General features: G+C 39.0%; 1 protein-coding gene across 1 annotated transcript in view; it reads left to right on the top strand.

Annotated features, from left to right (window-relative positions):
- The window catches only part of astn2 (astrotactin 2), a 278,673-nt gene that overhangs the window by 221,384 nt on the left and 34,425 nt on the right, over positions 1-22,864 (top strand). The window contains exons 18-19 of the mRNA XM_006788981.2: positions 2,372-2,505; positions 4,561-4,709. Coding sequence (XP_006789044.1) covers positions 2,372-2,505; positions 4,561-4,709 — 283 coding nt within the window. The remainder of the gene's footprint in view (positions 1-2,371; positions 2,506-4,560; positions 4,710-22,864) is intronic.

Here is a 22,864-nt window from a genome sequence, read left to right as displayed (position 1 = left end):
AATCAAGCGCAGAAACCCATATGTTTTTTTTTTCTTCTAGGAATCTGATGGTGGTACAGGCACTGTGGTCCTGTGGTCTTTCTCTCTTTTGCCCCTGGTATTGGAGATCGTTTCTCATATTTGCCTAGACTGTGTGCGTGCATAGACCTTGAGCCCGTGTTTTTTGTGTGTGTTGCATTTCACTGTGGCCTGCTTCCCATTGGTTTGAGGTGGCAAGACTACTGCTGTTGTTGTTTTCTGGCAGCAGTTTACCACATGGGTTCATCCGGTGGGGGTGGGGGGGTGGCATAATAACCTTTTTGGTTTTCCAGTGGATTATAATATGGCTGTGGATTATAGTGCTTGCTTGCCCCCTATAATACCTAATTTAGAGCCCTAGTACTGTACTGGAGGATGTAATGATGAAGTGTGCGCTGCAAAAGGATCCATTCCCTAGTAAAGTCAGGGAATGTGTTTCAGTGTTGGAAGTCCCCATTTTCACACCTTTGTGGATTTTTTTTACTGTCCTATTTTATTTCTCTCTTTCTTCCTTTCTTTCTTTCTCCAGCCTCACCCTCTTTATTTTCCTCACTCTTTCCTCTGCTGCTCATTTAGGTCATTTGTGCTCTCAAGGTACTTTGCCTCGAGTGGAAGAAGTCAGTTCCCATGAAAGTCTGTTGAGCCTTCTTTGAGGCTCACAATGCAATGTTATGGAAATGCTAACATCAGCTTCTGAGTGCATACCCTGACTCAATTTTGGCCAAGCTATTTGCCTCTCTGGTCAGGCCTATGACCAAAGTCAGCTCGAATGTCACTTCTACTAATCAACACACTGCAGAAAATCTTTGTTGGCGTTTCTCAAATGAAACGAAACAGTGAGCTGTTGAAATTAATCATGATCATGTTTGTTTTTCACTTTGTTTGTGTGCAGCATGTACTCAGTCGTCTTAGAGATGTGTGCGTAGTATCATCAGTTGCTCTGCTTTTGAATCAGTGTCATATGCCATGCGTTCGAACAATAAGGGGCCTCCTTCCTCCTTTTTGTTGGATACCTGGTACACAATGCTAATGTTTCTACACAGCTTCAGTGCCCTTTTTTTGAGATCATGATCAAGCACGTCTCCAAAGTACCCTGCATGAGGTAACACTCGTTGTGGAAGTTTTCCACTTAAATAAAGCCTGCAGACGAGCGGTGAGCGGTAGCTAACATTCTTTAATCAAAACACAAAAGAACAGAAAAACCAAGTTGGTGGAGAGCCTGCATGATCGCGGGGCAGACGGTCAGCAGAGTCTCTCTGAGCTTAGCAGGGCTCTCAGTTAAATACCTTCTCCAGGAACAAAAGGCAGTACACAGCTGTTTCACACCTTAAGGTTCACACTCCCTTGCTACCTCCCAAAGTCCTCGAAGAGACAAAAGACTCTTCCTGTGGAGCTGTCTGCTTCCCCCAACATCCTTACTAGACCCCCACCATCTGTCTTACTATATGAGTGTAAGACATGTTAAAATCCAGTGGCACCAAGGCATTATACAATAACATAATGTGATTAATACACCAGTTAGAGCACATAAATTACTGAGTGCTCATTGATCTGTAGTGTGACGGGGAGTCGTAGTGATGGTGAACTCTCTTGAACTCACCCTCTAGCATGCCTGCAGCTTTAAGGAAAGCCCTGACATTATATTTTATTGCTTTGATGGTTATATTGGCATTTTGCTGCCTTTTAGAAGATGGCTGAGCTACAACCTTTTTTTTTTTTACTTTTTTCATCCACCTGTAAATGAAGTAGCACAAGGAGATGCCAGAAGATGATCTCATCTATTAATATCTCACTACCCGCTACCCTGGAATGGGAGGTGGCCAGTGTCACAGCTCTCACTCCTCTATCATAGAAGTCACAGTGCATCTATGATAGCACAGTGATAGTGTCACAGTGTAAATGCTAGTGTGATGTTCATGCCTTCTGGTAATTGGGAACGGTGGGTATGAAAAGGTCACTCTCTTTTTGACTGTGTGTGTGTGTGTGTGTGTGTGTGTGTGTGTGTGTGTGTGTGTGTGTGTGTGTGTGTGTGTGCCCCTCTGCTGTTACATCTTTATGAGATTTACATTGAGTTCTGAACAATTTTGCAACATGAGGGCATTTTGACCAGTCTATATTTTTACTGGCTGTCTCCTGGAGTTCATTTCAGGGAACTGTCAAAGGTAAATGAAAAATTGACTGACATAAGATGTATGTCTGTGTGTGCTGTAATGTGGAGGAAACCAGTGGAGGAAACTGGTTGAGGGGGTGGGCTGGGTGGGAGGTGAGGAGGGGGGATGGGATAAGCATAGTTGGACAGTGAGCCCTTGTTCCAAAAGATAATTGCATTTCTCTCACCTGTTACCCTTTACAGGCCTTAAAGAGCGCCACAATGAGCTCATACTGGTGTGCTGGAAAGGGCGATGTCATCGATAACTGGTGTCGCTGTGACCTGAGTGCCTTCAGCAAAGATGGCCTGCCTAACTGCAGTCCCCTCAGGCAGCCGATGTAAGTGTGAGGTGACACCATGACACTTTGGAATCCATGCACATACACAAGAGAGGTTTTATGGATGCATGCACCAGTGCACTGCAGGGACACTTATACGCACATGGATATGCGCACACATACACACTTACCTGTCTCTCTCGACTCCAGGGGCACTTGAGAAAGCTGTAGACATAAGCACAGTCCCTGAAGTTCTAATAACTGTCAGTCGGCCCTTACACTTCCCTGACAAGAACATGCTCTCATTCAGGGTGTCCTAATAATACCCCTGAGCCTTTTGTGAGTCATCCGCGCAAGCGATTGTTGCCTTAAAAAATCTTTAAAAAGAAACAGGAAGTTGAAAGGGCAAGACTTCAGATGATAAATTATCTAAAGTCATAAATAAATCATAACTAAATGAACAAAAAATGAACAAACTGGATTTATTTTATTTTTGATTTGCATAATTAAAGCAGTAAATTGTATTATGGCACACATCATTAATGCATTCGAAAGAATTATCCTTATTATAGTTTGGTTGACACAGAGGATTATAAAGTCCAAGTCCAAGAAACTGACAACATAAGATCATATTTCCCTACCCTCCCAATGCATGGATACCCAAAGGATGGAAGAGCAGCAGCAGGAGCAAAAACAGAATAGGTGCAAGTGATAACAGATATTGCAATCATTAAGCCAAGCATAGGCCCCCAATAAACCATCTACCTATACAATGTGTACCTCACCTATAAGAGCTAGCATAGGTTCCAACCCCCTCTGCATCCCTGAACTTGATAAGTGTTTAAGAAAATGGGTGTATGGATACAAGAAAAACACAGAATGAAAAGAGGCCCTGGGGGTGGGGGTAGGTTGCAAAGCAGCTTGCACTTGCACAATTGTAAGTATCCTAAAGCACCGAAAGTAGTTTTCCCTAAATTAGAAGTTTTTATAAATACATTTTTCAGAGTTTTAGCTTGAATGAATTGCTGACAGTTTGCCTTATTTTAAAGTTTTTCTTCCATGTTTTTGGGGCCATGTGCTGCATGCATATGCCTCTTGACTGGCTAAGCCAGTTTATACATTCATTGAGCGTTTCTAGCTTACGTGTATAAATGGCATGGAGGTAACTGACTGGTCCTTCTCTTTGTGACTTTTTAAAGTTTTACTGGACCATTTAAATAGCAAAATAATCAGTTCCATCCTTTATTAACAGCTGTTTCTTTTGTAATGATTGTGCAGGGAAAACTGTGAGCTTTGGCAGTTCAGTACCATTCCTGTGGGCCCAAATGTTACAATATATGCTGACCCTTGACTTTTAAGCCAAGAAGCAAAAGCCTTTAAAGCAATAGATAGGAAGTGATATTGAAATCAGACTCTAGTTTATTTTGCACAGATGTTATAGAAGTACTCTGAGATGCATAAACCTTTTGCCTGTTTTCTTAGTATTTTGTTTATGAATTGTGGTTGTTGACTTACTTGATGCCACAAACAGAGTTTTGGTTTCTGTAACTCTACAACCTGACAAAAAAAAGCCCAAGAGTCACTGCAGCTGCCAAAATCTCCAACTCTGGATAGTGGTAGACACATTAAGAACCTGAAATAAGTATTATTATTGTGTGTGAGGATAAAACTGAGCATCAAAACAGCTAACCTCTTTCATGGCATTGTCACAGACACAGCTGGAGAGCAGACAAAAATTGAAATGTTGTTCTTTTATCTCTTTTGAGGGATTAAAGGGGGAAAACTACACATGGAAAGCTGCTGGAGCACATGTGGCTTTGGAATGCTGTTTTGTTCCAAGTCTCTGTTTGCTATTCTGTTGTCAGATGACATATAGCTGGAGGTGGTGCACTCTCTAGTCCAACACAATAACAACAACACGTGGGATTCCCACTTATCCATTTGAGATTTATGACCATGCTTTCAGCATAAAGCATACGCTGATACAGTCCTATGTGAAACTCCAGATGAGGATGCCAAATAGTTGTGGAAGCATTTTATCTCATTGTTCATATATGTCTGTTTTTTTGTGTGTTTTTTTTTAAAAATCTATCTTGTATTCTCTGTATTGTTTAGTTTACGCCTATCCCCTTACCTGGAGCCCTCAAGCACAATGGTTGCCCTGGAGTGGATGGATGTGGAGCCTCTGATTGGCTGCAAAGTTTCTGACTACATCATCCAGCACAAACGAGTGGAGGATCCCTCAGAGGCAGAGATCTACACAGGTAGAGAAGCTTAAATTGGCTAAAAGCATCTTTTTAATTAAGCTTACTTATTGTTGGTCTTTGTTCCACATATATTCATAGCAACATATAAAAGTACAAATAGTTACATTCACAAACACAAAAGCTGAGAATAGGAAAATGTTTATACTATTGATTCTATAATAAATAAAGTATCTGTTATGCATTGAGTTAGAAACCTAACCTTTATGTTAGGAGATCTGAGATGGGATTGGGCTTGCAGGAAAAGCAATTACCCACATCAGGTGATGTACTGCTGGAACACTGATGAGCCATGCTTTAGGTCAAGCTGGAGTGAGAGACTACTTTTTTTTCAAAATGGTGATGAAGCGATGTCGGAAAGGAAGATGAGAGATTTCACTGACAGATACAAGAATAAAGATGTTTAATGAGTTGATTAGAAGACTCAAATAAGAAGAATTAAACTTACATTTGCAGTGAATGAGTTTAAAGCTTTTGTCTGGATACAGAACAGGCGTGGGAGTTCAGACTGAGGATGGGAGAAGATGACGTAGGACAATTTATCAGGGACGTAAATGGTACTGACCGCTGCACTGTGGGGATAGGGGAATGGTCATGGTAGTGACGGGAGGTGGGGTGAGTCAGGGAAAAAGGCAAGATTTAATAATATTGGAGAAATGAGATGGTCTGGCTTTAGACACTGGGATGCACGGACAGGCCATCCATCATCCGGGGGAGGAGCTAATGAAGCGTGGGCACCAGAGAAAGAGAGGGCACAGATAGCCAGACAGAGGCATGCTGGCAGAGGTGAGGTACGGAGGGGCAGATGGTGTGGGTGACTCACTTTGCTATGTGCCAGTCACCACTCTAATTCATGTTATAACAGAGAACAATACAGATTAAAATCATTGTTTTCATCTTTTGTCTTTTTAACTTTATTCTGTGTGTTTTTTTTCTTTCTGAACTTTCTTTAAGTATAAACCCAAATAGGAGTTTGGTGACAAGCAGTGCACTTACATGCTCCATATGTTTACTTAATATATATTACACTTCTAATGACCCACTTTTGCCTTTGTATACCAAAACAGTGGATTTAAAATAAATCAGTGGTGTGATCAGGGTTTAACAAAAGTATCCCATCAACTTTTTAGAACTTATATTGAATGTACTATTGGAAAATGATTAAAAAGCAGCCAAATGATCATTTGCTTTTTTATTACATAAAAAAGCAAATGAATGATATGTAGTGATTTCCAAGCATTCAGTTTGCATTTGGTAGCTTTTCACTACAACTCTTAATAAAGACATGTCAATCCAAGTGAAGGAGACCATCATTAGGCTGAAAAAAACCTGTCAGAGAAGTTTAGGAGTGGCCAAATCAACAGCCTAGTACATCCAATGCGCTGGCTGGCTCTGCAGCGTGACCACAGCAGACAGCTATTGGATCATTGCATAATTCTTTCCTTGGTTAAGAAAAACATCTTCACAACTTTAGCAAAGTCAAGAAAACCCTCAAGAAGACATCAATGTCAAAGTCTACAATCGAGAAATGAAATAAATACAGAGGGTTTACAACAATGTACAAATCGCAGCTTATACTAAAAAGCAGAAAGACTAGATTTGACTTTTCTAACTGAGCCTGCCAAGTTCAGGGAGGAAAAAAGTGTATATTTAAAAAATGTTAAAACAATCTTTGGACATATGAAATCAAGATTAACTTGTTACAAAATGACGGGAAAGAAAAGTATGGAGAATAAAGAGAAACTGCTCATTAGCTGAAGCATATCACATTATCTGTCAAACATGATGCAGGCGCTGTTATGGCATGGGCATGTATAGCAGACGGTGGAACCAAGCCATTGGTTTTTAATAATGACGTGATTGCTGATAGAAGTAGCAGGATGAATTTCGGAGTGTAGAGAGATATAATCTCTGCTCAGATTCAGCCCCGTTCTGCAAAACTGATCAGACGGTGCAAATAGATAGTGTCCCAAAGCGTACTGCTAAAGCAGGCCAAGAGTTTCTCAATGCAAAGTTTGGTGATATTCTTCATTGCTTAAGACAGTCAACTGATCTCAACCCAATAGAGCAAGTTTTGCAGTAGAAAAGCTCTGGAATCCTCTCAAAACAGGAGATGCAGCGTTTGATGATTTCCAGGGGTTCAAGACTACCTGCTGTTACTGACTGCAAATGATTTATTTAAAATGATGTTAGGCCAATTACACGTGGAGCCTCTAAATTTGACGGACTGTATAGCTGTACTTCCTAAACAGTTAAACCAATATGTTTGTCAATTCCCTTAAATTAAAGCTAAAATCCAGCACTTCAATCACACCGTGATTAATTTGATTTAAAACCCAATGTGATGGTGTACAGAGGCAAAATTACAAAATTGGTTTCATTGTGCAAATAGTTTTGGACCTAACTGTAAAGGCTGCCTCTTAAAATCAAGAGATCCAGTTCTCTGAGCTCAACAAATAAAGGAGCATGTTTTTCAAGATCTGCTGTTTTCTCACACTTATGTATTTTGAAGTTATTTGACTTACAGCTAGTTTTTTTTTTTTTATTTAAGAAGAATTTCAGAAGCATTTACTGGGAAACAAATTGTGAAACCAAAAGCTGAAATAAAAAAAACATCTAGCTGAGCACTATACAATACTCACCTTGTGTATAAAAAGTGTAATATGTTTTAAAGCCGAGCCATTCCTCAGTGCTATATTTTTTCTCAGCTCCTCCTGCCTTTCACAGGCAAATGCACATAGACAGATTTCCTTATGGCAGCTGCCACTAAGGCCAGCTTTCGTTGGCCAAGCAGCAGTTTGGGGGATAAACCTTTTGCTTGAGGGCATCTTGGTGGTTTTCTGGAAACAAGTGATTCTGCTTCATTTTCCCCGTTCACATTTTCCGAGACTGTGTGACGATATGAACCACTGAGCTCGTAGTCAAGCTTCTCCAACATCTTAGGGTGGGTACACTCTAGGATTATTCGGCTGAATTACAGTAAAACCATGTTTGACCATTCTAGGGAAAAATCCTGATCCAAAGCTTAAGTCAGAGATGACAGTTGGCACTATAAAGCAGTGTGAGGTGATATTCACTTTTCATGTGTTAAAGAGGGAATATTATGGAAGATGTGACTTTTTGTATTTTCATATTTGAATGTTGAATAAGGGACTAGTTTATTATAAAAGTGCTCTTTGGAGCATTTGGCTCTTCCATGATAAATTACAGGACACCTATGGTGTTCAGAAATGTAAACATAAAACATACAAATAACAGTTGTTTCTCAGTATTACTGGAAACAAAAAGCTAGATAAAACACTAATAACAATGTATGGTAGAGAGGGATGAGCATGACCGCATCCTACTTAATCAGTAGTAATAGCAGTACCTTCATCCAGGAGATGGGGTATAGCCGAAGCCAGCACTAACCCTCTCAGGCTTAAATTAAGTTTTTGTTGCTAATGCACAAAAGAATACCTGCAGTGGTACTTCTGAGTAAAACAAACTCATAAAATATTTATGTGGGGTAATCAGGTTGGTAGCTTTTAACTGTTGCAAATCTGCAACGCCTGACTTGAGAGGGTTAATGGAACTTGAGGATGCATCTGCATCCATTCAAAGCTGAAACACTGCTGCAGGCTGGCGTCTGACATAAAAGAAATATAGATGGCTTCAAACAGACACTCAGCCATGCTGAGTATGAGTCACACATCCAGAGCACACACAGCCATATGCACAATCATACAGATGGCAGACAGAAAGAGTGTGAAGATGCAGACAGTTGGATGCAGTCTTTATTGGATTCACAAAGCCATGTTTCTGTGTTATTGCTGTCTAGACGAGGACAGGAGAAAAGACCGTGTCCCTCTATTGTTCAGGTCAGTCACAGGACTTAAATAAGTCCACAGATTTGGCTTCTCTGATTGTGAGAGGGCCGATGTTATCCACTGGAAACCGGCATGTGCAACCTGCTTTTACATGATTTGTGATACAAATTAAAGCTGCACTCACATATTTATCTGTTAGACATCAGCAGAGTAAGTCACACACCTCAGCTGAAATGTGTGGGGATAACTCTTGGAAAAAAAAAAAAGAAGAAGAAAAAAGTAAATTCAGTCATCGCTCCAGTCATTGCTAAAGAGGAAGACTCGCTTTTATTTTTCAAATGCTTCTTTCCACAAGCTGGGGTTAAATAAGCTGATTTGAATGACGTAATGTGCCACCCTTTTGGCTTAGGTTTTTCATCCTTAACAACTTCCTGCATGAATAGATGCAATCATAAAGTCCTTGAAAATCTTTACAGTGAAAGCTCTCTTCCTCCAAGCTAATATTCATAAATGTTTCTGATGTGACTCCGTCTTGCCTGGTGATGCGTATTGATTCTACACCTCAGTTACCTCATAATTGGGAAAGGGGATCTGTGTTTACTGGAAATTTCATGTCAAAGTTTGAGTGTGTTCTTTGGAAGTGCCTTATTCAGTTATAAACCCTCCATCAGTATGGTCGGTGGCGTAAGAACCAGCCACGTTAGCTCGCTGACTTCTCGTTTCTTATGCCACTTCTATGCCTCTCCCTAATTTTTTTTTCTTAGCCTGCTCTACTTGTGCTGTATTTGGCCGTGAATCAAGGAAAAGACAATATTATTTTTACATATGGTAGGGCTGTTGTACTAACTATTATAAACAAAAAAAGGCCTTAAAAATAAAAGCAGGTAACAAAATACAATGCGATGTATGAAGTCTGTCAATAGCATGTCTTCCTGCAACCTTAAAACTTTCATCCGGGCCCGAGAAACAGCCCACAACTGAGTTTATTTTCACTTTTTATATATATAATTTGTTGCCATTTGTCTCCGTTCACTCCTTTTCCTCCAAGAAGCATTTATTTTGTAACGTTAGCCATTCTAACCACATCTGTACAAGCCATTAGGAACCAATTTCCTTAGTTTATCCTACTTATCAGAACTTTTTGAAAATTTGTCACTTTTTTTTTAAGGCTTCACCCTGGTCCCTCACAAATCATGAGTAGTAAGGATAGCAGATGAGCCCTTAGTGCATTTATCTTGTTGTTTATGTGGACAACGCTGTACTAGCAACCCTAAGGGCTTAAATACAATCACGTCCATAGTAGATACCTCTGTGCTATTCTCAAAAGCCTCCAGTTTGCACATAGTAAAACGGGAAATGTTAGTAAAAAGGTTCCTTTTAAGCTTGAACTTCACTATTGCTGGAACCCAGAGTTTATATTGCTACAGTAGAAGTTGGGAAACATGTGGTTTAAATAACTTGAGAGTAGAAGTAATTTGCTGTAGAAGTAATTTGAAATATTGTGTTGTTTTTGATCCAACTACCTATTCCAGTCAGACTATACTGGCATGCAAAAGAGAATTCTTATAGTTCTGAGAGATTACTGGGGAAACCCGTCCCCAGAATGTGTATCTGCAGTGTGTTGACAGAGACGCCGCAATGCAAAATGCATCCACAGTGATGCACCAATCAGAATAAAAAAATACTGTTGTGGAGTATAGGGCTCTGTAGTTAATAAAATTTTCCAGTTATTATTTTCACTTCTGATGAGTATGAAAATAAAACATACAAGATAAAAGAAATGACAGTGCAGTGCTTCATTTTGCAGTGATGCTCTTGATTTGTCTTGTGTTATAAATCTGGCCCAGCATTTGTCTTTACAGCAACGCGCTTTCACCCTGCCAGACTGGGGTACAAACCAAGATGGTGGAAAGAGTGCCTTTGAATTATCAGTTATTTATATTTCAAGGAAATTGACAGTTAAAGCATCTTTGCAAAGTCAACTCTCAACCGGTGAGCCATGTTTTCCTTCAGGGGCTTCCAAAGAATTGCGTCACAACTTACAGATACACAACTTATGTTAGAAAATGTCTATCTTATTGTAAAATATAGCATGTAGGCAAGTGAAGTGAGGAGTTAATAACGACTGGAACAGGGAATTCTACACTTGTGTGCCTTGTGCACAACATCTGTTACAAAGATAAAAAGGTTTTAATGGGCATATACAACCTCTAAACATGAAAAATGATCCTAATGGGCAGTCAAATTAAAATGGATATCTCTGTGACCTCTGGTGACCGCCACAGAAAGCAATTAACTACTCATATTATCTGTTAGAAACAGAATCAAATTTGAGGAAATCCCTGAACATTAGTGGCACTTTTTGTTTTGGTTAAAACACTATTTCTGTTTTAATCTTCCATCTAAATATGGGGTGATAGCGCCATTAAAATCCGTCAGTATAATATGACTAAGGGTAAACTAATATAGGGAATAGCCCTCCTCCCTCTAAATATTATTTACTCTCTTGATCACGAATGGATGTGTTTAAATCATTGACTTCAGACTCAGGCTCAAGCCTCTAGATGGCACACCAATGCAGAGGCAGTGTTCACAAAGAAGCACAGCACTAATGGGTCAAACCAGATGTGAAAAGTAAGATAATCAGAGATCGTAAGAGATTTTGCAAAAACTATTAAAACACTAGAAAGTCTAGTTTTAATACAACCAAAAGTTGACACAGTGATAGAGTGACAGAGAATTAATATACTGTATACTCTATACTGAAGGCACATCCATTTTAACTTGTGCCTGAAGTAATGGTAAAGTAAATAAGGTGATACTTTTATGATATTTGTTAAGAAGGATAAGGATGGTAAGGAACTGAGCGATGTCGCACCACAGCCCGAAACTCAGCTTGCTAAACTTTTTTTTTTTTTTTTGCAAAATGATGCAAGACAGTGTTTTGAAAGTGTGGGAATAAATAGTGACATACTTGCAATATGATGTTCTTGTTTCTCAGCTATGTTTCTTGTCGATCTCCCTGGGAGTTCTTTAAAAAACAGTGAAGCACAAACAAAGAAGGGAAAAGAAAAATCTTACTAGTGCCTCTTTTTTTTGCCTAAACACAGACAGTTTGGTTTCCATCATCACATTTGTACCATTCCTGCATTATCTTCTCAGCTGCTAATTTCAGTGGCTTGTCCTTAAATCACAGTTGTGCTGATGTGACACTTTTTTGTGAGCGCGTTCATAAGCGTAGCACTGTGCTTCCCGCAACCCTCGCACAAATGCACACACACTTGGTGCTAATTAAAAACCTGTGAGTCTGTGTGTTGCGTCACTGCTGTGTGACACCTGATTTTGTGGCATGAAAAAAAAAATCTCAGAGGGCATGGCAGACTGGAACAATTACAGGACTGACAGGAACACACGCACACAAAAACGGAAGAGATTGTCTGAAAATGTGGAAAGTCTCTCTGAGAGACACAGATACAAAAAAAGAGAAGACAACGAGAAAAGAATAAGACAGAGCACAAGTTGGAGGAGAGAGAAACCAGACAGCAGCAGGACTAAGGGTTACACAGCAATGATGTCACCCCACCCTGGCACTGTTGGACTCAGAAATGGATTAGCCATTTGATCTTTGCCCTTATTTTAGTTCCAGTTTCCTCCTTCTAGCTTAACCAGCCAGCTTATTGGGATAAATAACATAGGGATGCTCCACGGCTTTGCTTACATCTATTATCACATGTCTCATACTTCTACATACCTATCCTCTTTCCTCACGTCGCCCTTTTTTATGCGATCAGAGCTAGTGGTATCCCCCTCCCCTGTTTATGTGACAGCTCCATCATTGGTTGAGACCAAGAATGCACCCCAATGCGTCGATAAGCCCTCATTCAAAGAGATTGAATTATATGGAGATAAAGGGTGTCCTTGAGCATGGTTGCAGATAACAGATTGGAGTGACACAGCTGACTCTCTTTGTTTTGTTAATTAAAGATGACCTCATCGCTAAAAATGGACGCTGTGCACCTCCTCGTCACGAGCTTCGCCATCAGCAGATTGCAGATTGCAGGCAGGGGGCCAAGGGCTTTCTGCAGTCCCTTTCCCTTTTTGCTTCCTTTCCCATTTTGCCTCTTCACACACATATTGTTAGTCTCTCTGTCTTCGCCACAGGTCTCTCCATCTCTCATTAATTACAACAATCATTCAATGTCCCCAAACTCTGGCTAATGGAAGTGCACTGGAATTATGGAATTATTACTAAGACAAGATAAGGATGCTGCCTCTCAGTTCCTTCCTTTTCATTCATCATTGTTTGTTGGAGCCTGTTTTGTCCCCATTATTTATAATGAGATATTTGTCTGTTTGACACAGTTTGTGCCTGGGCTTGATCTTTGTTGAATTTGGTGGCGACGAAAAAATCAATTTTAAAATGCATTTATGCATTAAATTAGGATTGATTAGTTGTTTTTGCAAATTTGGGGCATATGCAGGCACAAAATGGTAGAAATAAATATGCACTCTGAATAGAAACCCATGCTTATCAAGCAAGCCTGCTGAGATTTGCTTGCAGCTATTATAATCACTGACTGGACAATTTGGTTACCATCGTGTTTGTGCTCCAAATAAAGTCAAGCGAGTCTGTTTATATTTACATGTAAATTTACAGGTAAACTGACATCATTTACAGCATGCATTATCTAAATGTGATATAAAGCACTATATAATGGTGTAAGATATTCTTTATACAAAGTTTTTTTTTTAAATCAGTGTTGTAATAGTTATATATACGTTATTTCAATATTGACACAATGAGAGGGAAATGCTGATTTAGGTGGGCAATTGTTTTTGTTGGACTGTATGGTGTTATATAGGAAGAGACACAGTAGAAAGCTAACATTCTGAGAAAGAGGAGCATGAAGGAGAATCATGGTTTTGATTTTTGATTCCCATCTGGCAACTAAAAAATATTGTTAAAGAGAAAGGCAAGATAACTACTTAAAGGAAGGAAAGGTCAATGACCTGGAACAATAAACAACCACGAAATGTTTAATCTACTGAACTTATGCAGATGAAATGGCTGGAAGTAGAGCTGAGAGTGCCATAAACCAAGAACTGAAAAAAAAAAAGAAATGGCAACTTATTAAGTCCTTTTAAAGCAAGAAAATTGCAACTAAATGTATCACTGTAGTAGCCAACACACCCCACCCTGAATAGACACCAAGACAGTTCCTGTTAGGGTTGTTAATAGCACAAGACTGTGCTACTAAGACAAGTGAAGAACCTGAGCGGGATGAACATCTCAAAAAAAGAAAAACACTGCTATTGGAAGACAAACATAATGAAACAAAATAAGATACACTGATCATGGAAAATAAATTGTTAAAGCGATGATACAAATAAATGGAACCCCTGTGGAAGCCAAAGCAGTAATGGTAAAATAACTCAGTCTTGGACTTGGATCAATGCCAGTGACATCATGGGATATTTATATCTGGGAAATTGGATGTTAGTGGCTTGTGTGAATATTAGTTGTGATTGTGTAGAGGAGTAAATCAAAATTATTATGTATACTTTGTTGTTCCCTATTAATTCCATACATTGTGTACGTTTAGCAGTATAGTATGGAAGCCCGTTTCCGCCACTAAATAAAAACAAAAAAACTAGTATCCATAACTCGAAATTTCGAGTTATTTTCTCGAAATTTCGAGTTAGCTCTGCCAATCAAAAATCTACGTGAATGAGGTCGCTTTCTTGTTACCCGGAAGCATATGGCGCAGAGGAACGCGCACTCAAAAACGGATCCCAACAAATTGGCGCTTTCGCGAGTACGTTTGCTAATAGTAACGCCATGTGATTCAGCTAAAAGCACAGGGATTTCATCATTTGTGAAGCCACGCTGAAAACACTCAGCAATCTGTGCATTCACGACTGGATGTAATACCAGTAGCTTAGCTGTAGCATTTGTAGCTGAGGGCTTCAGCTTCCGGGTAACAAGGAAATGACGTCATTCACATAGATTACTGATTGGCAGCGCTAACTCGAAATTTCGAGTTACTTTTCTCAAAATTATGAGTTAATAAATCGAAATTTTGAGTTAATATGTCGAAATTTCGAGAAAGTAACTCGAAATTTTGAGTTAATATGTCGAAATTTCGAGAAAGTAACTCGAAATTTTGAGAAAATAACTTGAAATTTTGAGTTATGGATCCTATTTTTTTTTTTTAAGTGGCGGAAACGGGCTTCCATAGTATAGGGACACATACAAAGCAGTTTATGTGCTATAAAAGAAAGTTATAAGAATTATAAATGGATCAGGCTAGTACCATTCAAACACTTACACATGAAGCTCACACATCAAGCTTCATTCACAATAGAAAATGTTCCCTCATTTTTTTTTTATTGCCCGTGTTGCCTTTTGAGAATAAAAAGTAAAAAAAGAAAAAAAAAGTCAAAATTCTCATTCATCTCTACTTTTTGGTGAAACTTCATTATAAAAATATTTCCATTTTGTATGTATACTCAGTCAAATCTCACTAAGCGTGAATGTCCAGAAACACAATGCCGGTGCTGGCCACTGTGTTAGCTGACACAAGTGGTTTTAGTCTAATGCCTCCCTACACAAGTCTCCTCACAGTGTTGTACAACAGAACTAGTTGATGCCATGAGTTCACACTATTCTCCTTGTATAGCAGGTAAAGGATGGCACTGCAAATCAATTCTTCAAACAGTGCTGCACAACAACCAAACAGCCTGTCAGTACTGACACCTCTTGTCTTAATTCAGATTCAGCAGGAGGGCCAAAAGGACAAAGCAAAGCCAAAAGCAATAAAAATGACCAGACGTGGTACATATGGCCCTACGAGGCCATTAGTCTGTAAGAAAGCAACCCCTTCTGAGCCAATTTCTTGCTATGTAGAAAAGGTAAGGTAAGGTCACTGCCTAACAGATTTTAATTCACGGGTAGTCATAGCCAGTGTGCCACATCGTTCTGAAAAGGAAACAAACAAAAATAAAGAATCTGCCCATATGGAAAAGAAATAGTAAAAACTTATATGACTTAACTCATGAAAGTGGCCACTTTCATGAGTAAATCATATAAGGCTTACATGATTTACTCATGAAAGTGGCCACTTTCTCATTACTTTCATATATTGTTTTAGTAAGTATCCAAAATATACAAGTTTCATTACATAATTTTTCAAGGGATCTTATATCTGTTTTTACTCTTGTATGCTTTTCATACAAGTTTCACACAAGACAGATACAAACTTTATAAGATTTATATATATATCTTTTCCATATGGGTGATAAACATCCAGAGCACCTGATAGCTTTAATAGCTCAAGTCAGATTAAATTTTTTCAACAGTTGGAAGTCAAGGCTTGTGTCCATGAAACAATTTTCAGTTTGCATGCCACTTTGTCATCTAGCTGTAACCTCATTTGACCTTCTCCCTATAAGAGCTGCCTTTAGCAGAACTGTATGACTATGGCAGGCAGGATGACAGTGCAATTAAACATTTAAATTAATCCTAAAGGACGATCAAATAATTAATTAATCGGTTTTGTCATTACATCTGCTAAACTTGTTTCTTCATGCTTTCATTCATACCCATATGTTATTTTACATTTAAATATGATATCTTATCTTTGATTAAACTATGGCCTGGTGAAAACTCAATTATTATTAACTGGAGGGAAGTTGATTAATTTCAGATAACTGTAAAACTCTGACGTAATGCTCTTTTTGCTCTCGCAAATGAATGTGTTATCAAGATGTAAGCATTCCACTGAGTTTGTCCATAGGATTAGTTCCTGCTCAGCAACAATATGTCATCTCAACAGACAATGCTTTCAAGAAATGGTAAATGGCCTGCATTTGTATAGCGCTTTTCTAGTCCCTAAGGACCCCAAAGCGCTTCACACTACATTCAGTCATTCACACATTCACACACTGGCGATGGCAAGCTACATTGTAGCCACAGCTGCCCTGGGGCGCACTGACAGAGGCGAGGCTGCCGGACACTGGCGCCACCGGGCCCTCTGACCACCACCAGTAGGCAAACATGGGGTTAGTATCTTGCCCAAGGATATTTGGCATGCTGCCAGGAGGCAACCTGGGATCGAACCACCGACCTTCAGATTAGTGGCTGACCTGCCACTAATTAGTGGCTGACTCAGGTGGCTCTGCCACTTGAGCTACAGCCACCCACATGAAATAATAATAATAAGAAATAACTTAACTTTTGTGCAGGTTATATTCACTTTGACAATGCAACACTGTGATTGTAGAAAACATGAATCATATTGAGCAACAATTCCAGTAAAATGAAACGTCACCAGTCTCATTAAAAGAAAAAAAAAAGAAAAAAGAATTGCATCTGAGATGCTGCAGCTTCCTCCGTGAGGGAAACCAGGACCCGCTCTTGGAGCCAGATCAGGAAGACAAGCTTGCTAACAGCTTTTTTTATCTGTTTAAAAATATTTTTTTAAAAAGGTAGTGTGTTAGGTGGAGTGGTACCAACTAATTATATTTGGGCTCACCTCTACACAAGGGTTCTGGAACCAAACCGCTGAGAGGGGCTGGACTCTATCCTTATCCAGATTTTACATATAATGAGAGGAACCAGGGAGTTTGTGGGGATACTAACAAGCCCCTGGCTGAGTGCTGCAGTCATGGAATTTGCACTGGAGCGTGAGAGGGTCACCTCTGCGTGACTGAGTCACAGAGAGCAAGGCTCTGGATGGCAAGGCGATTCTGAAGGGGATCTTGGATAATGTACTGGAAGAGAGGTCATTTGTAGGAATGGCCTGACCTAAAGCAGTGCACAAGTTTAAATTTTACCAAAGCACCTTAGCCCATTGGTCAGTGATTGGACACAAGGTTGAAGAGATTAGCAGAGCTAAACAACTCGTGGTGAGTTGGATCAGATGGCAGAAAAGACTGCTGGACAGAAATGGTAAACCCTGCAGTTACTGAACAGTTAATTGCATCCCAGGGGAGATGGGGGACATAGCATCTGAGTTGGCCATCTTCAAAGACTCAGTTGCAGAAACACTCATTTAGGAGCTGTGGTCAGAAGGTCATAGCTGCCTGCCATAGAAGGCAACCATTGGTTGGGAAGAAGGCTGGTTGGGCTGGATGACTCCTGAAGCAGTAGTTAAATACTGGAGTGCAGTTATTGTGGTGGCACCCAGATATGGAGGAGATGCTGGAGCAGGTCACACTTAGTTTATATAGTTAGTTAGTTAGTTAGTTAGTTAGTTAGTTAGGCACCTACATTTTATGGTATATGCAGAACAGATTGTAGGACAAAGACAGTTTTTTCTAGTTTTTCTAGTTTTGCCTTTGGACATAGACATAGCAGAACTTTAGCTTTAATTCAGTGGGTTTAACAAAATGATTATATTAACTTTTGAAGAATTACTGACATTTTTATACTTAGTATCGCCTTGCAGCAAACTTCAGTTGCTGCTTGTTTGTGCGTCCCTTTCAGTTTTTTATCTCACAAACCATACTGTTACTTTTGCAGTATGCTTTGGGTCATCATCCATTCACACTGTGAAATGCTGTCTGATCAGTTTTGCTATGTACAATTTAGCATTTATCCTGATAGTTCTCTCAGCAGCCACATCATCAATAAACACGAGTGACCCAGTTCCACGCCATTACATTCCCTGCACCATGTTTGACAGATAACGCGGTATGATTCAGATCATGAGTGTTTCTCTCCTTCATACTTTTATCCTCCCATCTGGTGCAAGTTAATCTTGGTTTCATCTGGCCAGAACGTTTTGCAGAACTGTGCAGACCATTTTAGATGTTTTTTGGCAAAGTCGAATCCATGTAACCAGTGGTTTGCACCTTGTTGTAAACCATTTGTATTTCCATTCATAAAGGCTTCGTTGTGTAATTGTTTTTCTTAACCATGGAAATAATTCTCTCATCATGCACTTTAGTTGTCTTCTGTGGTCTTTCAAACTTTTTAGTGTTGCTGAGTTAGCCAGTTCAGATTTTTTTTCCCTCTTTTGAGACTGAAGCAGATGGGTGATTTGGACATTCCTAAAATTTTTGTTATCTCTTCGATAGATTATTTTTGATTTTCTACCCTTATTAATCCTTACCTTACTTACACCAATATCACCTTGCAATGAAAAGCTATACAATACAAATTCAGCACTTTGAAGCAACTACTTATACATGTTTAATAAAAAAGTGCTTAAGTGTTCAGTAGTGAATAATCTCACATATTACTCACTTGTATGTAAGTGAATAAGTTCATTTATCAATTCCAATTACATTTTTTTTCTTCTGATACTTTCAAATTTCCTGCTTGAAGAAAAAAAATCTAAACATATCTAATCCATAAACCAGCTCACCTTGACGATTTGCATATACATTCTCATTCAAATAAAAACATATACAGAAAGACAAATACAGCTAATGGCTAAAGCAGTTACACAGTGCATGAATTAGAAATTAGAAAGTGAAAGGCTATGTCTGCCATAACAGAATGGCAAGTTTGGTTTAAAGACAGAAAACCCCCACATGTCCTGTTCCACATGTGCACACATTTCCACATCCAAGTTCAGAAGATGCACATAAACTTGAATATAAATACAAGTCCATAGTACATGTGTAGATTTTCTCTGCATACACATTTACTCCTTTATAATACCACAGTTGTGTTTTTGTGTGCTGCAATTATTTTTGTTATTGTGTCTTCAACTTGCTGTTACTTATGCACCTCATGCTTTCCGTGAAGGAAGGACCTCTTTGATTCTCTTTTCCTCTTTTGCCCTCCCTACCTCCTCCTTTTTGTGTTGTTACGTGCCAAAGTTTTCTGAGAGGGGTATTCCTTGTTTTGTTTTGTTTTTTTCAGAGACTTTGCGCCAGCCTGGGTCAGGAACTGTTTCTGTTGTGGCGCAGCAAAGCTCTTTGAGACATTGTATATGATATCGGTTTGTACAAATAAACTTATCATGACTTGTTTGCAGCTACATCATAGTTACAAGGCCAGGATGTGTTTGAATCAGAGTGGTTCTTTTGTACACTGTCAGTCAGCCCAAGTCGTCACTTTCCCATGATTTGCTGTTATTTGTTCTTCTCTCTGCTTACTAAAAAGGTCACCTGGCATTTACCATGAGGTTTTAATCGCCATGTAAGCTGGAGAACACGCAAAATGGCTTTTACCGTAATAGAATTTCAGGGGCCTTAATTTTTGCCAGCTGTGAGCTGTTTGGCTTCGGTATTGACAGAAATGTTGACGGACCACAGGCCTACCCATGAGGAACCCTCATAACAATAAATGCTGCTTCTGGGTGTGCTCACATTTCTTATTCTATTGTTAATGGATTGGATTTTGATTATCTTGACCTAATTCTGATATGAAATCACTTACAAGATATCCCCTTTTAAGCTATCGCATTTGAAAGTCTTGAGTAGAAATGAAAAACACATAGACACAGCCAAACGTGTGCCAGTAGCTTGTAAAAAAAACTTCCACTTTAGCAGTTGAGTCATACATCATTTTGCACGTGTGAACATATTCAGTTAATCAGCCCATTCTCCCCTCCTAGGGATGCATACACACACAAACCCTCCTCACGTTTCCTCTCCTGTGATACCAGATGAAAATAGACATGCACATCTTCTCCATACTCTCTAAAACAGAAGGTGGTATGCAAGGGGTTACCAAAGTACACATGCTTGCCCCCAATCCTGCACTATGGCAGCAAATGAATTATTCTTCTTGTAGATTTTGGTAATGATCTCTAGAAAATTGTGTTGGTAAACCTGGACAAAAAATGATTTCAAAACTAGTATGCTAACTTATGTTGATATTGTGAGGCCAAGTTCTAAAACACAAATGTGTATTTTAAGTTCTCTTCAACTCTTTGGTAAGTGGGCTGGTATTTATATAGCACGTTTCTGCTCTTACTGATGCTCAAAGCGTGTTAGAAGGAGTTTAGAGTTGCTTTCAAGGTAGAGATCAGACACGGTAATCTGTCTTTATGATTCTGAACAAAAACAGAATGCTTTCAATTTTTGTTAGCTCTGCTTTTTTATAGTTGCATGGTGTGAGCAATATTTCAGAGTACTCCTCACCACTCTCATGATGCCTGAACCGTCAGTGTTCCTATGAAGGAACAGTCTAAAGGACTAGGTTGTGTTGTGCTGCATAAATTGTATTGTAAATTAGTAGGGAAAGAGGGTAGGTTCATTGGTTTAACAATTTGTTGTAAGAGTAATTAACCCTGGAGAACCCATGGGGTCAAATTTGACCCCATGGTTTCCCTAGAAAACCAATGGGGTCGGCTCTGACCCCATGGGTTCTCCAGGGTTAAAATATTTATTAGTTATGTTAATACCCACTATGGTCTTTGGTGACTCTTGGAATTGATAATTGTATAATAATTTGTCTTATTGATCAGCTAATTAATACCAAATGCTGCTACTTAAATATACGGTCTGTACCGTATGTCCAGTAATACCTTACTAAATCATTAATTAGCGTAAACTGAGCACATCCTTAGACTGTCCAAGGAAGCCAGTGTAGCTGGAGGGAACCCATGCAGGCACACGGAGAACTTAAAGTGTTTATTATAACTGTTAAGAAAACTCACTTGTGCATCTCTAATACAAGATAAGTGAGTTATGAATTGATGGCAGTTACTGGGTATTCTACTACAGCTTGCCAGATGTATCTCTTTCATTTAATCCTTTCATCTATTTTTACTTGTCACTATTTAATTTATGCAAAAATCATGTCCTAGAAGGTTTGTGTGAATATGCTATTTCAAATCTTCAGAGAGATATTTTTGTTGTCTGCCAAGTTTTTGAAAGTGCCGTTTAAACCAAACAAATAAAAAAAAAAAACACAAATTTTGTCTTAGCAACAAACAATAACTTACTTGTCAGAGACTAAGCTCTCAGTTTGTCAGTAGCCCTGTCACTTGATTTTTGCAAGTCAGAATAATAATAATAAAAATAAAAATGACAAATCTCCCCAACTTCTCCAAAAACTTCTGAAGTATACTTTAGTCGCGTCTCAACTTTTTGATTTATCCTGATCATCAAAACATCCACTGACGACATCATTCTTCTCCACGACCACATCCAAAATCATAAAACATAATCATAAAACTCACTGCCTTTTTTCTTGTACAGCCTCGTTCTTTACTAGTCCTCTCCTGACCTTTTTTTTCTTTTTCTTTTTTAAATTTTACTGAACATTTGTGCATGCTGTGTTTTTTTGTATTTTTTTGTATTTTATTTTTTTTAGACTCTGTGATGGACCAGATTTGGTATTTGGTATTATTTGAGTTTTTTTATTGTTGAAAGTTGCTTAAGGTAAAAGATAAAGTTTAATTTCTATTTGAACTGTGCGCTACAGGACACACCACCAACATCCCTGAGATGTTGTTTTGAACAAAACCCATACCAGTATTCACAACTTACTTTCAGCCTCCCATGGGCTTTAACAACAATATAAATTAACACAGTTTGAGAGTGATGTTTAGAAAGGTAAGACCTTTGGAGGAGTAATCCTGTAATAGTGTTGGAATGTGTTTGGGGGCAACCTCCTATACACAGAGCTCTTTCTGTGAAAAGGTCAAATCATTCATTCGTGCAGTTCTTTTTCCTCTTCCTTGCAACCTTTTCTTACCATCCCCATGTGCCCCACCAGCCAGACTCTCTGTGTTTATAATTTGGCACACGTATCATAAGCTAAAATTAAGCTGCCCTTTACCTCATGTAGAAATAGTTTAAAATCCAACTATTTGAGAGCTTTTAAACCACAGTAGTTTGACAGGTCTCGCCTTTTTTCCATCACCCCCATGAGTACTGGAAACTGATGTTGTGTATGCCTGTGTCTAAATGAACAATTGTGCATTGCTTTTCTTGCACAGCTTGTGAAGTAAGCTGTTTTTTGAGACATCACTGTGTTCAGGGAGGTGTCAGTGTAATAGCAGCATGTACAATAAGTCAAAATGTGTATGAAATCCTGTTCTCTTTACAGTTCTGTAATGTAATGTGAATGGGTTCCTGACAGTAAAAAGTCCCATTTGTTATGGCCTCAGCTTGAGCAGGCAGAGGTGAAACAACATCATTCAAATTGCACAGTTACCAGAGCTCCATGCCTAAATGTAGAAATCCATTCATGACTAAGCTTGTGTTTTGCACTGTTGTTTTTCTTATGTTAAAACATGTGGTGGAACCAAAACATGTGGGATTGTTTCGCAATAGATGGAACAATAGATAAAATGCAATGTTGAAAGATACGTTTGCAATTGTTCATTTTTTCCCCCCTCAAAATATTTAATAGTAAAACAGGCCAAATAACATTTCCAA

Source organism: Neolamprologus brichardi, chromosome 7 (genome assembly GCF_056152115.1).
Source record: "Neolamprologus brichardi isolate AB-2024 chromosome 7, ASM5615211v1, whole genome shotgun sequence".
Lineage (NCBI taxonomy): Eukaryota > Metazoa > Chordata > Actinopteri > Cichliformes > Cichlidae > Neolamprologus > Neolamprologus brichardi.
This window is presented reverse-complemented; position numbering and strand designations above follow the sequence as displayed.